This window comes from Sceloporus undulatus, chromosome 1, assembly GCF_019175285.1.
Source record: "Sceloporus undulatus isolate JIND9_A2432 ecotype Alabama chromosome 1, SceUnd_v1.1, whole genome shotgun sequence".
In the NCBI taxonomy this organism is placed as follows: domain Eukaryota; kingdom Metazoa; phylum Chordata; class Lepidosauria; order Squamata; family Phrynosomatidae; genus Sceloporus; species Sceloporus undulatus.
The window spans coordinates 89,291,809-89,304,642 of NC_056522.1; the positions used below are offsets into that span (position 1 = coordinate 89,291,809).

General features: G+C 37.0%; 1 protein-coding gene across 1 annotated transcript in view; it reads right to left on the reverse strand.

Moving 5' to 3' along the window:
* The window catches only part of UTRN (utrophin), a 494,831-nt gene that overhangs the window by 297,772 nt on the left and 184,225 nt on the right, over positions 1-12,834 (reverse strand). Inside the window, exons 42-48 of the mRNA XM_042456820.1 lie at positions 12,010-12,160; positions 8,702-8,877; positions 7,964-8,099; positions 6,735-6,884; positions 5,113-5,197; positions 4,016-4,230; positions 1,327-1,444 (exon numbers count right to left, since the gene is read on the reverse strand). Coding sequence (XP_042312754.1) covers positions 1,327-1,444; positions 4,016-4,230; positions 5,113-5,197; positions 6,735-6,884; positions 7,964-8,099; positions 8,702-8,877; positions 12,010-12,160 — 1,031 coding nt within the window. The remainder of the gene's footprint in view (positions 1-1,326; positions 1,445-4,015; positions 4,231-5,112; positions 5,198-6,734; positions 6,885-7,963; positions 8,100-8,701; positions 8,878-12,009; positions 12,161-12,834) is intronic.

Below are 12,834 nucleotides of genomic sequence, written 5' to 3' on the forward strand. Positions count from 1 at the left end.
AACAAGGAGAACTCATGACCCTCCCCTGTTATTTGCCAAGGGGCTCACTTCCATCTCTGCAGATACAAAGAGATATTGCTGTTTTCACTTTCAGCAAAAGCAGAGTTTTGAGTTCCTTTCTTTCACCTAGAACAACCAAGAAATGGAAAGTTGTTTTGCCCCAACTTGGCACCGTTGCAGAAGGTGGCAGCAGTGTTGTGAACAACTGTATCATAACATGAAAAAAATAACTCCTTTGACATGTCTTTCCTGGAGGAAAAATGGTAGTAGAGTCCTCCCTCCATTCTCATTGACTTCGGATCTGCACCCCTTGATTATCCGTGGGAGGGGTGAACAGAGGGAGTTAAAATGGGGAATGCCTCCATTCAAGCCAATAGGGCTTGAATATGCACATTTCTTCATTTTCGCGGGGGGAGGGGAACAGAACAGATCCCCCACAAGAAAGGAGGGGTGATTGTATTCCCTTCACCTCCCATTAGTTTTTCTAGAAAAATGCATGGGATAAGATAACTTTTTTCTAACAAGGTGCATAATATATATTTATTGGAAGAGGTACATAACTTGTAAAACTATTATCAGTACATTTGCCAGACTATTACTGTCATGCTTTAAATAATCTAGTATTCCTTTATTTCTCCTTGATTTTTACTTTTACTTCTCAAGTGCCTGCAGCTTTAGCCTTACTCCACTGGTTCTAGTTCACAAATTATATTCTCCATACTCCAACTTACTCAGTTTTTCCTTTTTCTCATATTTTTCATGGATTTTTCAAGTTTACTACAATATATTTTCATTTAATTGACTTCCATTATTTTTGAAAAAATAAACAATTATACCAATTCAAATACAGTCAACAGAATATAAAGATGCTACATTCAATCTCCCTATTCTAATTACCTTTATAGACTGTTAAATGTTGTTAAATACACAGGCATGAAAATTAGGGTGTTTTTTTTAAGGTTCCTAAACAACTATGGGGTTTTGAATTCAATACGAAAGTCCAGTTTGTTTGTCTTTAGCAAGATGAACTCTAATAAGTAATTCCATATTATTTCATACAGTTATTGAGACCTTTAAAAAGTCAGTAAATATGACATCACGGCCTAACAAAGGGCATTTTGCTATTGGACCTCACCAAAGCTCCTTCCTTGACCTATCTATTAAGAATCCGATAGACCCCTCCTCCACAGATAGCTTATTCTGCCTGGACCTCCTGCAGCTATCATTTTTTAGATCACAAATTGGTCACTTTACTGTAATCGTATCTACCATAGAGATCTTTGGTGCCCATCTTCCAAGACGTCTCTGCAACAGAAACATACATACATTTTTCTGTGATTGCTGTCCTCACATCAGAACTTGATGTTTTGTTTTTCAGATTCTGTGCCAAAGTAAACACAGAATCCAACTGGGGATGCCGATGCTCTAAATCTTCCTTTGTTATCTATAAAGAGGAAAATTAAAATCTGTTGCCACTGGATCTTTTAAAAAATATAAAATTTCATTTTATAAAGCTTTCTAGGGCTTCTGTCCAATAGTGTCACTGTACTGGTGCAAGGTCTTTTATAGCAGTGGAAGTGAACTGCTATAGTTAGCACAAAGGATGGAGCCAGTCCAGGCTTATATTACAAAAAAAAAGGATATATTGTCTATTTCACTCATTCTTGTACAGTTTCTATATTAGGACAATCAGTTGACTTTACCTAGAATATCATATTACCTATGTTCTTCTGTTTTAAGAATTTTTCCTGTATTGTATTACACATGTGTGCACACACATACAGATACACACACACAACATACACTCGTTCCTCTAAACCTTAGTCAAAGTATGTTCAAATACTGTTTAGCCAGCAAAATACTTCCATTTTTATTTGAGAGGAAATTAGCAGCAAGATCGGCTGAACATTAGTACAATATATCCTCTCTTTCCATACAAAGTAGCTCAGGGAAACCTCCATAATGAGCCATTACATACATAACAAGTTGTGTGTCCATCCAAAAAGCCCTCTGAGAGCAGTTCCAAGAAACTTCATTAAATGTATTGTTACAACAAAATGCTAGGCAATTAATTCAGCTACTGTAGTGTTAAATACATATACACACAAACATGTACATACACACATCCTAAAGCTATTAGTTACTAGTTGGTCCACTTTTTAAGTTTTGTCATTATCTGAAGAAAAGAAAATGATAACGTAAGTATGTTCTCTCTCAACTTCTGTTAGTACAATTTCCATTGCCAATGTAGGCATTCATATCCCTCTTTAAACTAAATCACCGCTTGTCTAGGATTGTTGGATATCCATGTTTTACAGTTATTGAATAAACCAATTAACCTACTTTAAATCAATTTAATTATTTTAAACAGAATGTGAATATGACTATTTGTAGATGATGATGATGATGATGATGATGATGATGATGATGATGATGATCATAATAATAACAACAACAACAACAACAACAATGACAACAACAACAACAATGTTTCAGGAAAGGTGAACTTGTTCTAGTAACCTGTATTATATGTCTTTTCAGCAGAGCATCATCCAAATATAAATGCATACTTAGGAGTCATTTTTAAAAATCAGTGTTAGCTTTAAAATAGTAATACTCTTGGATAATGTTACAGCATTGTATTTATAGGAGTCAGCCACAAACACATCATAATTTCAAATGTATATTATTCAAGGAGAGATTTTTTCAGAGGTTTGTGCATTTGATGACTGATAAAAAAAATATAATAATCAAAGAACAGGATTCAAAACAGCACTACTTGTTCCATTTGCTGAAGAAGGCTGTGCACACCATAATCCTGTAAGTCATGCCCCCCAATGTCCCAAGACCCTTCCGCAACATATTTAGGAGTGAGAAAGGCAATGGTTCTGAACTCGCAGCACTTATTTAATTGCCACATGCATAACAAGTAACTTCAGTACTTTTCTCCATGCTCTGTGAGAATATAGGGATGCTAGTGCAATTCTGAGTACTGTTAACACTTTCACTGAGGAAAACTCATTTGTCCCCAAATACATGTAGTTTTTCTGATCAGAAAATATGTTTTTCCCCAAAAGAGTAAAGTTTCTACATAGGAATCAATGTATCTTGTACAAAATACACTGCCTCCTGCATAAAATTACTGCCTTACACACATTACCTGTACAGAAAAACTACACACGGTTTTTCTGTGCAGGAATAAATATATTTCCAAAAATTGCACAAACTGTCCACATTGTGTAAACTACTGCAATGTAGCCAAACAGATTCTTTTGCTGAAAAATCAAATGCAGCTTTCCTGCATGCTCTAGGGATACAAGAGACAACGCATTTCCCACAAAATACACTGATTTCTGCACAAAAATATTGCTTTTGGCACACAAAAAATGGATAAGAAAAGCATAAGCATCTTTGTGCAAATGGATTTTTTCCCAATGAAGTCCCAAAGTGCCAAAAGTTCACAGCTGTCTTCACATTCCTTGTTCCTTTGTCACAGTAGAATGTGGAAGACAATGGCCAAGCAGAAAATACATAGAGAACATCCTTTTCCTGCTGGACAACATATTCAGACAACCATCTTTAGAATCTTCTGCTAGGGAAAAGGAACTCTCTGCACCAAGCTCCCTTCCTCCTGTTCAAAAGTAGTAGGGACTGAAAAGGATGCTGTGTGAATATTATGTATAACTTAATGAAACATGAATAAAGCCAGAGCTTGGGGGGGGGGCGCTATTTTTGACTACAGTACTGCTCTCAGAATCCCCAAGCCAATATAGCCAGTGGGTATTGAGAGGACTGCAACAACAAAAATATCTTGTCAAAGCTCTGTGTAAAGAGTCCATGCCTTTTTGAACTTGTAACTTTCACAAAGACTTAACCTTGTACTAGATGCTTCTTTGAAAACTTCTTTTATCAGTCAATCTGTTATTATTACACTGGTTCCCACAGACCAAATAGCAGGGACAAAACAAAATATCTTTAGCGTATCAAACTAACAACATTTAACGGCTCCACATACTTTCATACGTGCAATTGTCCGATTGATTTCCTCAGCATTTCCCACAGTAACTATGTTGGACTTCAGCATCTGGTCAATCAATGCCAACCAGTCAGCCAGTTCTGTTGTAGTTTTATTGAGATCAGCAGGTGCAGAGATTTCCAAAGTCTGTGGCATTTGAGTGATGCTTTCAGAGCCAGAGGACACTAGCACCATCTTTTGGAGAACAGGGTACCCTAAACAATTATAACATGCTTTACTCAACATTTCCTCTTCCATTTAAAAGGTATACAGAATATGTATTCCTACAGATCTTTAGATGTGTGGTTCAGCATAGTCTATGAAACTGGAAGATGGGAGCAGTAGTCTGGACAATGCACATTCCCTAAGGGTTGGGCTTCAGGTTCAAAATAATTTACCACTTCCAAATATTCAGATATTCACAATTCCCCATTTGAACTATTGCCCTTCAAGTATAAAATGGTAGGGAAAGACTGACATAATGTACATCACAATGTACATCACAGAAATATCAACAGCAACCTCATTACTGTCAGGGTTAGTGAAATGTGCAAAAATTCATCATCTGATCAGCTTACCCAAGCAGTTTGGGAACATTTAAAGGTAAATTGGCAAAATCCACAAACCAAAGCTGTCATCAAACAATTCACCTTGGCTTGAGATCTGAGTGTGTTCCAGGAAGTAATAAATTTTAAAAAATCACTGGCAGCCAATGAAATGCCTGTGACTCATAAGCAAGCACAGGGATCCTCTGAATCATACTAATGGAAGAATACATCAATGCAGGTCTTTAAAAGACTGATAACATTATAGTAACTTTTTTCTATTGCTCATTCAAAGTCTCCTTCTTTTGTTAAGAAAATGTATCACATGTCCATTTGAAAACGTACATTTAAACATATGGTCTTAAGTACTCAGTATCACACCCTTTAACAGAAACAGCTATCTTAAGCATTCTTTCCCCTCAAGATCAAACAAGTATTTATAATGCATCTGCCTTCTTAGCCAAACCCTATGATTTAACAAGGTAACAAAAACATCATACATCATTCTTTACCCACCGACCCGGAGAAACACATTTTCTGCTCAGAACTCACCAGGAGGCTTTGCCTGTGGCACAAGATGGAGCTGATGAACATGTGTCTCCAGTTCTCTCACTCTGTTGGGTGCTTCTCTGAACAACTAATATGGGAAGAATGTTTTATATCAGAAGAAGCAAGCAGTCCATAATTAGTGTTACACTAAAGCATTGCCACTATAGAGGCACCCAAGCAAAAAAGCTGTTACATCTTCATTATTCATTTACTTCATCACCAAAGAGTCTAGAGAAGGTGGGGTTTGCTTTCTGCTACTAATACAAACTTCAGTTTCTTTATATGTGAATGGAAGTTGCATGTTTGGCGATGTTGTGTAAGAATTGTCTGCTCAACAGAACTTATTCAAAATACATTACAAATGATGGACAAGTGTAGAGGTTAAAAAAAAGTGCCCTAATGAACAAATGCACAATCCTAACTCTAGCTTTAAAGTGGAGGTATTTCATCTTTACGGAACAAAAAACTGGAGCACACCTTCCTTGATCTAATAATATTGTTTTGCTTTAAATGGGATGGGATTCTTTTCTTTCTTTGGGGAATTTCCCTGATTTTTTAAACTTAGGAAGACATAAAAGAAAACCTGTAACTACAATGTGACTAGATCCATAACAATACATAGAGCAAACAGTCAACAGCAATGTAACTATTTGTACAAAGAAGAGCAACTTCTCCCAAACAAATATAGGCCTGTTACAGACTGCCAAAATAAAGCTGCTTCGGGTCTCTTTAGAGGTATGCTATTTAAATGATGCATGGGTCCTAAGAGTCCGGAGGTCGCACCAAAGCCACACTCCATTCCTAAGCACCGGAGTGCAGCTTTTGGTGCAGCTTCCGGACTCTTAGGATGCATGCATCATTTAAATAGCATACCTCCAAAGAGACCTGAAGCAGCTTTATTTTGGCAGTCTGTAACAGGCCATAGTTGGATTGCTACAAAATCCAAAGCCACTCACAAAGTAGAGTTCCAGTTGCAATTTAACCCTCTCTCTTTAAGAGAGATCCTGCACACTATGAGACACTGCTCACAAATGAATACCTCCCTTCCAGATGTTTGCTTAAGGTTTGCAACTAAGCAATGGCATTATAGAGACAGCAGTGTTCTACTAAAAGTTAGGCTATCTGACAAGAGGAAGTAGAAAACTACTCTACACTTTAAAGCTTGGAGAAAGACACACACAGAGACCTCAAACTTTCAGAAAATGGCAGGACTGAGAGGTAATAAAAATTATAATAAAAAGTTTACAAAAAAGAAAAGAAAAAAGCACTGAATCTTCTTCTGTGTAGGATATTCTGTGTGAGATAATATGGAAACCTGACACCAACTATAATTATATGAATTTTTCCCGTTAGTCATTTTCTCTTGAGATAAGGTCATCTTCAGTGTCTCTGACACTATGCATGCTACCACAAAGGAAAGAACATTACTGACTTAGACCATAAGAATACAATATAATTAATATAAGACAATATAATTTTAATCAGCCCTTTAATAATAGGTACTGTTTTACACTAATTTGTCCAATTCTCTCCCCCTAAAGTTGCACAAAAATTCAAATGCATCTTGCAAGAGATTAATTGCACAGAATACATGTAATGCTTGGTCATTTGTAAGGAATCCATACCTTTTTCCACCTAATATTCAGGAACCTCAGTCTTTCAGAAATATTTTCTCTTTCTGGAGGCCCAATGCTTTTATTTGAGAGCACATCTGGTTCACTTCTGTTTAGCCATTTAAGTTTCTCTCCTTGCACATCTATCTCCTCAATCAGGCCCTAAAGAGATTAAGAGAATGTTTCAATCTGATGGAAACTAATTATTTCTGCATATCTGTGCTGTAATTCTAGGAAAGACTACTAAAATCACAGAATGTGGGTCTGACAATAAAAGGTGGAATTAAAAATAAAAACTAAGCAGGCAATTTGTTTAAAAATGCAAATTCCTGTCTGAGCATGCTAAGAAACATGTGTGCAATGCCTAGTGCCAGAAAAAGGAGGTTTCTAAAAGTGGTAATTCACTTTTTTAATCGATTGTCCTCTACACTATTTACCATCAAAATATATTCATTTTTCAAAATCAGAAGTTGAATCTGGTCACTTCTGGCTTTAAGGCACAAAATGTTTATTTGTTTATATGTTTATAGCATCTGAAATTCATGTATTTCTCATGGTCCAAGTGCTGGTTCCATAGACAAAAAACTGGCCCCATAGGCCCACTGCGATTGCCTAACCCTGGTTTAGATTTAACTTTCTTTAAAAAGAACAGCTTCTTCCATTGACAAAAGCCTCCTTGGTCCAGAGGAGGCTCTTATTGGTAGAGAGGGAAAGAAACAATTTCCCCCTTTCCCAATGTAGCCTATACTACTTCCTATGCTGCTCCATATAGTCCCCTAACATCTAAATCAGATTTTCAGAAGGCTGTAAGAATAACTGGAAAAAATTAGTTCCCCTCTCCATCCCACCCCAATCACCATAGTTGCACTAACTAGAACACCTCAGAATTTCTTCATGGGGTCTCAGAATCTTGTCCCTGACAATGATCAGACCTAACATTGTATTATTTCAATAAGGAAAAAAAATCACTTATTTTATGTATTGCATCATCTGTGACCACTTAGGATTTCCATTTTAAAAATGAACTAGTCATCAAATTTTATTGCACAATAACACTTCAAAACTGAAAGGATCTTTCTGGTTTTTCAAATAATGCTTAATCATGCTTAACTTGGCATACAGGGTTGCATCATGTGTCTGTGATCCAGTACCACAATGTAGACACAGAGGAATCCACACTTGCCCACAAGGAGGAAGATTAATTACAACTCAAAAGTAATCAACAACTATATGTAACTTGCCATTAATTCTCGCAGATTTTCTTCATGGCTGACTGTAGGTTTCTCACCCAGGGCATTTTCTACGTTTTCTACCCAGCAACTAAATTCTTCTAGCTTTCTTGTGAAGTCTATTAATTGTTGATTTTCCATTTTCAATCTGTGACACAAATACATGGAATATGAAACAAGAAAATCATTATCAATACTGAAATACATATAAAAGGCAATCTAGATAGAATCTGGCACTGTGCAGCTTGCCTTCCTGGTACCTGCTATTTTATTTTGATAGGGAAAATGGTTTTCAAGATTAGTAAACATTTTACATTTTAAAAGTTTAAAATTCAGCACTAATTACATTCAGCTTTAGATAAATTGGTTATCTGGATCAACGTGTCAATTTGGCAGTCAAGTTTTCATTTGTTTTCTGTCTGTTAAGAAGTATGCAAGGCAGCAGCAGCATGCACAGATCACTAATAAAATGTAATTTCAAAACATCATTTCAGCACCAAAACATACCATTATTTGACAAGCTATTCCATAAAACATAGCACGAAAAAATCTTAAGTTTCTCTGCTTGCACATGCATTTCCTGAAAGAAGAAGTGGTTCCTAATTGCTACAAAGCAGCCTTGGGAAACCTTTGAGAATCAGGCCGCAAAAGTTATTGAGTTGATGGCAAACAGCCTCATCTGAAGCTTCTAAAGGAATTTGTCCCCAGTGCTTCTCCTAAGATACCCCAAATGCTAACTGACCCAGTTACCTCTGTTGTCTTTCCATGACTTGAGCAGTGGTGGCTTTCCAGCGTTTATTTAACCCTGCTAGTTTCTCTTTCAAGAAGCTTCCATCTGTAGTGGAGAGTTTCTGTATGATTCCTTCCCCTGTTCTGTTCAGTGCTGAAAAGCTGGCCTGATGGCTGCTGACTCCTTCTTCAAGTTCCTGTCACAAATATAAAAACCAAGCTGAATTTTGTTGCTTACCCAATTTGACATTGATCTGTAGCCTGAAACGATGACTGAGCACACAGTGCTTTAAAAAATAACCAAAAAAAAAACCAGAAGTTATATCAACGTTGCTTCAGAGAATGATTAGGCACTTGTTATTAGGAATATGTATTCATGAATATCAAGCTATCAGTGACAAATGGCAAAGAATATACTGTTGAAACTAGGCCAGTATGAAGGTTCAACATATTAACGCCCTTTAAAAATTGTATTTATTTATTTATTCATTCATTCATTCATTCATACATACATACATACATTTGTTGTTGTTAACCGCCCTCCAGTCGATCCCTACCCATGGCGAAGACTCCCTATCCTCCACTCCTCTGTTTAGGTCCTGCAAAGTCATACCTGTGACCTCCTTAATACTGGCTACATTTGATCTTAGCAAAAAGGCTGAGCACATGCATGCACGCGCACACACACACATGCACGCACACACAGTTTTAGCCTTTTTGCTAAGATCAGTGTAACCAGTTTCTACACATGCCTTTAAGTTTCTGTACAATTTTTTTAACACTGTACCAGTTTTATTTTGGGGAATCACAGAATGAATATGCTACCTCTTCTTTATAACAGTACAAGGTTTCTGCTAGACTAATTAAGGACATTGTTCCCATGATCTGCAGATATGATCAAAAACCCAAGGAAATTGAGAGAAGTCAGAGAAAGTCAGACTCAAATATTCACATCCTTAACAACCAGAAAAGCCATTCCCTGTCACCAGAGATCTCTTCACTATATAGTAAAAAGTATGTAACAAATACACCTGTTCTAGGCACAGTAGTAAAATAGAACTCAGTGCTTTTTGTACCTAAATGCTTTTTGTTGCCAAATTAAATGATTAAATTATAACAAATTAAAATGTGGGTTTGAGCATTGGATTGCAACTGAACTCCCCACTTGGACATGGAAAACCCCCAGCAACGACAGGGAGTCTTGGAAAACCTTAGAAATGTCACACTCCCTCAGCTTCAGAGGAAGGCAAAGGTAAACCCCCCTCTGAATATATCTTACAGAAATTACTTGAAGATGAACACTTCTATCTGAGCCCTGGTGGCGCAGTGGGTAAATGCCTGTACTGCAGCCACTCACTCAAAACCACAAGGTTGCGAGTTCAAGACCAGCAAAAGGGCCCAAGCTCGACTCAGGCTTGCATCCTTCCGAGGTCGCTAAAATGAGTACCCAGACTGTTGGGGGCAAATTAGCTTACTTGCTAATTAGCTTACTTGCTGTTCACCGCTATGATCTTTGGAATAGCGGTATATAAATAAAACATATTATTATTATTATTATTATTATTATTAAATATAATCATAATACATCATGCCTTTAAATTAACATTTTAATTTCAATTGTTAGTCCCAACAACAGCAGAAATGTTAAAAACAATAAAAGTTACAAAAGTGATTATTTTAACAAGTCTCACCCATTCAATGGATCTAACTCTTGTTGGGAATAACATAATTTATCTACATGAGTTTAAAGATGAGGTTTTAACCTGAAGTCCACATAAATGTACTTAGGAGTAATCCTCACTGAATTAAGTGAGACTGATGTAAAGTAGATATGCATAAAATCGCACCAGGAGGGAAATATAGAAGTCAGATTATTTAAAAGAAAAGACTGACAAAACAGGAGCAAGACAAACAATCAGCAAAATATCATATTCATGAAGTATTTCTCATTTGTAATATCTCAGTATGCAGTTTTCATTTGTTTTTCATCCATACTTGATTTCCAGAATGCTTTATCTCAGCTTTCACTGCAGGAATGGCTTTAACTGTTGCTGGAAGATAACCTAATATCTTTGGAGATTTCTAGATGGAAGTCCTGTTGCACATTATAAAGTGGCTGCCTTTAAGGATGGTGCAGAAACAGAATATTGGAGGCTATGAGTTTAGACTTATTTATTGCAAAGCATTTCTCCTAGCTTTACCGGACACAGTTTGAAGTGCCAGTTCTTATCTCTGAAATCAAAAACTTGATTTGGGTCTCAAAGATCATAAGGCACATCCGCTCCTATATAGGTTTCCTTCCCCCCCACCCCCACCCCCCAAAAAAGCATGTACACACATAACATCTGATCAGGTCTTGGTCCAGCTTGTACTATTTATGAAACAGAGGTTTGCCTTTAATGGACGCAGGGGCTTCTCAACAGCAAGCCCAGCCCTTTATTCATTCTCCCCTAAGACAGAGATCTGTAAAGCCACCTCCTTGTTTGTTTGTTTTTAAGTTCTGAGATGCTGTGGAAACCTTGAGGAACTGCAAATGATATAAATGACATAAAATAAAACAGTCTGCAACATCTAACTAACATCATAGGATATCCACCTTCTACCTTCCAAGAAGGGAGCGTCCCCTGCATTGATTCTACCATCAGTGCTACAACTATGGTATCAGCAAGAAAAGTAAGCCTTTGGGAGAGATCCATGGATCCATTGGATCCAAGCCTGACTATTCCTCCACCATACCCCTAATTAGAGAAGGAAAGAAGCCAGCCTTGAAGATGTCATGCTGATTTCCACTCTTTCCACCCCACTCCCACCATGCCACTCAGCTCTTGTCAAAGCTTTGGATGTGGAGGATTCTCCACCTTGGCTTTTCCTTGCCTGATTTCCACAGGATTGCCCTGTCATGAGACAGAAGTAGAGAACAGGCCACCCATAAGTTAAGCACTTTTAATAGCGCTTCCATCCTGGCACAAATGATTAGTATTGTGGAGAAAGGTTTCCAAAATAAATGATGACCTTTGCATTTTGATTAACATTGAAAAACACAGTACAGGCACTTTCATATAAATGAAAAGCCAGTAGATCAAAAGCTGTACAGTTGGCAGCTGGACTATCAAAATAATTTGGAAGCCACATCCATAATCTGGCATCACAATTTCTCTGTATTTAAAATAATTGATGTTAAGGGATATTAAAGGAAATTCTTTCATTTTATCAGTTCAACAACTGCAAATGACAATTGGGAATACAGTATTTTTCTATATTCTTCTCAATGACAGAGCTAAAAGTAAAGGAAAGAGATTGCTATCTTAACAGAAATTCAGAGTAGATACCTGCTGGTGTATCCTTCCTGTATCTATATCCAGGTTTCCATCTGCAGCATGGGCTTCAGCCAGCAAACCTTCCGCTTCTGTTAACCACTGTGATAGATCATTGAGATCGCAATGGAACTGCCTCCACTCTTCCACAGACTTATCAAAGCAACTGTATGAAATAAGTGGGGGTGGGAAACAGTAGTTTTCTAAGTGTATTTCAAAAACATTAGTGTTTTGTTTCCTTTGCAAAACATAAACTAAACTTTTTTTAAAAAAATCTTCACGCTATAGGACTAACAGGACATTGCACAGTCATTTAGCTAACAGAATCAAACATGAGAGGTCAGATTTAGTGGCATGGAAAATAAAGATTGATTAGGCACTAGCTCCAACCTTAAGGAAAACTACACACACATCAGCAATTGTAAAAATGATTAATTACCCTTGATGTTATTCTTATTTATACCTTAGATATAGATCTATATATGAATGAAAGAAATATTCTCCATTAAGCACTGACTTTCAGTAATTCCATCCAACTACTATTTTTACCATTTAGAAGAGAGTTGGGAACAGTCAAAGATTAAGTGCAAAGAGGAGGCAGCAAAACTGGCTCACATCAAGTTTAAATCACATTCTAAAATCAGATTTACCCATAGACCTACCATATATACTCAACTATAAGTCAACCTCATGTATAAATCGAAGGCAGGTTTTGGGGGCAAAATTATGGCCCATAGATAAGTCGAGGGTAAAACTTTGGAGCATATAACAATGAAAAGTTTCCAGCAGAAAAGCAGAGGAAAACCATGCCAAAGACCTTGCAAAATTTCAGCAAGCATA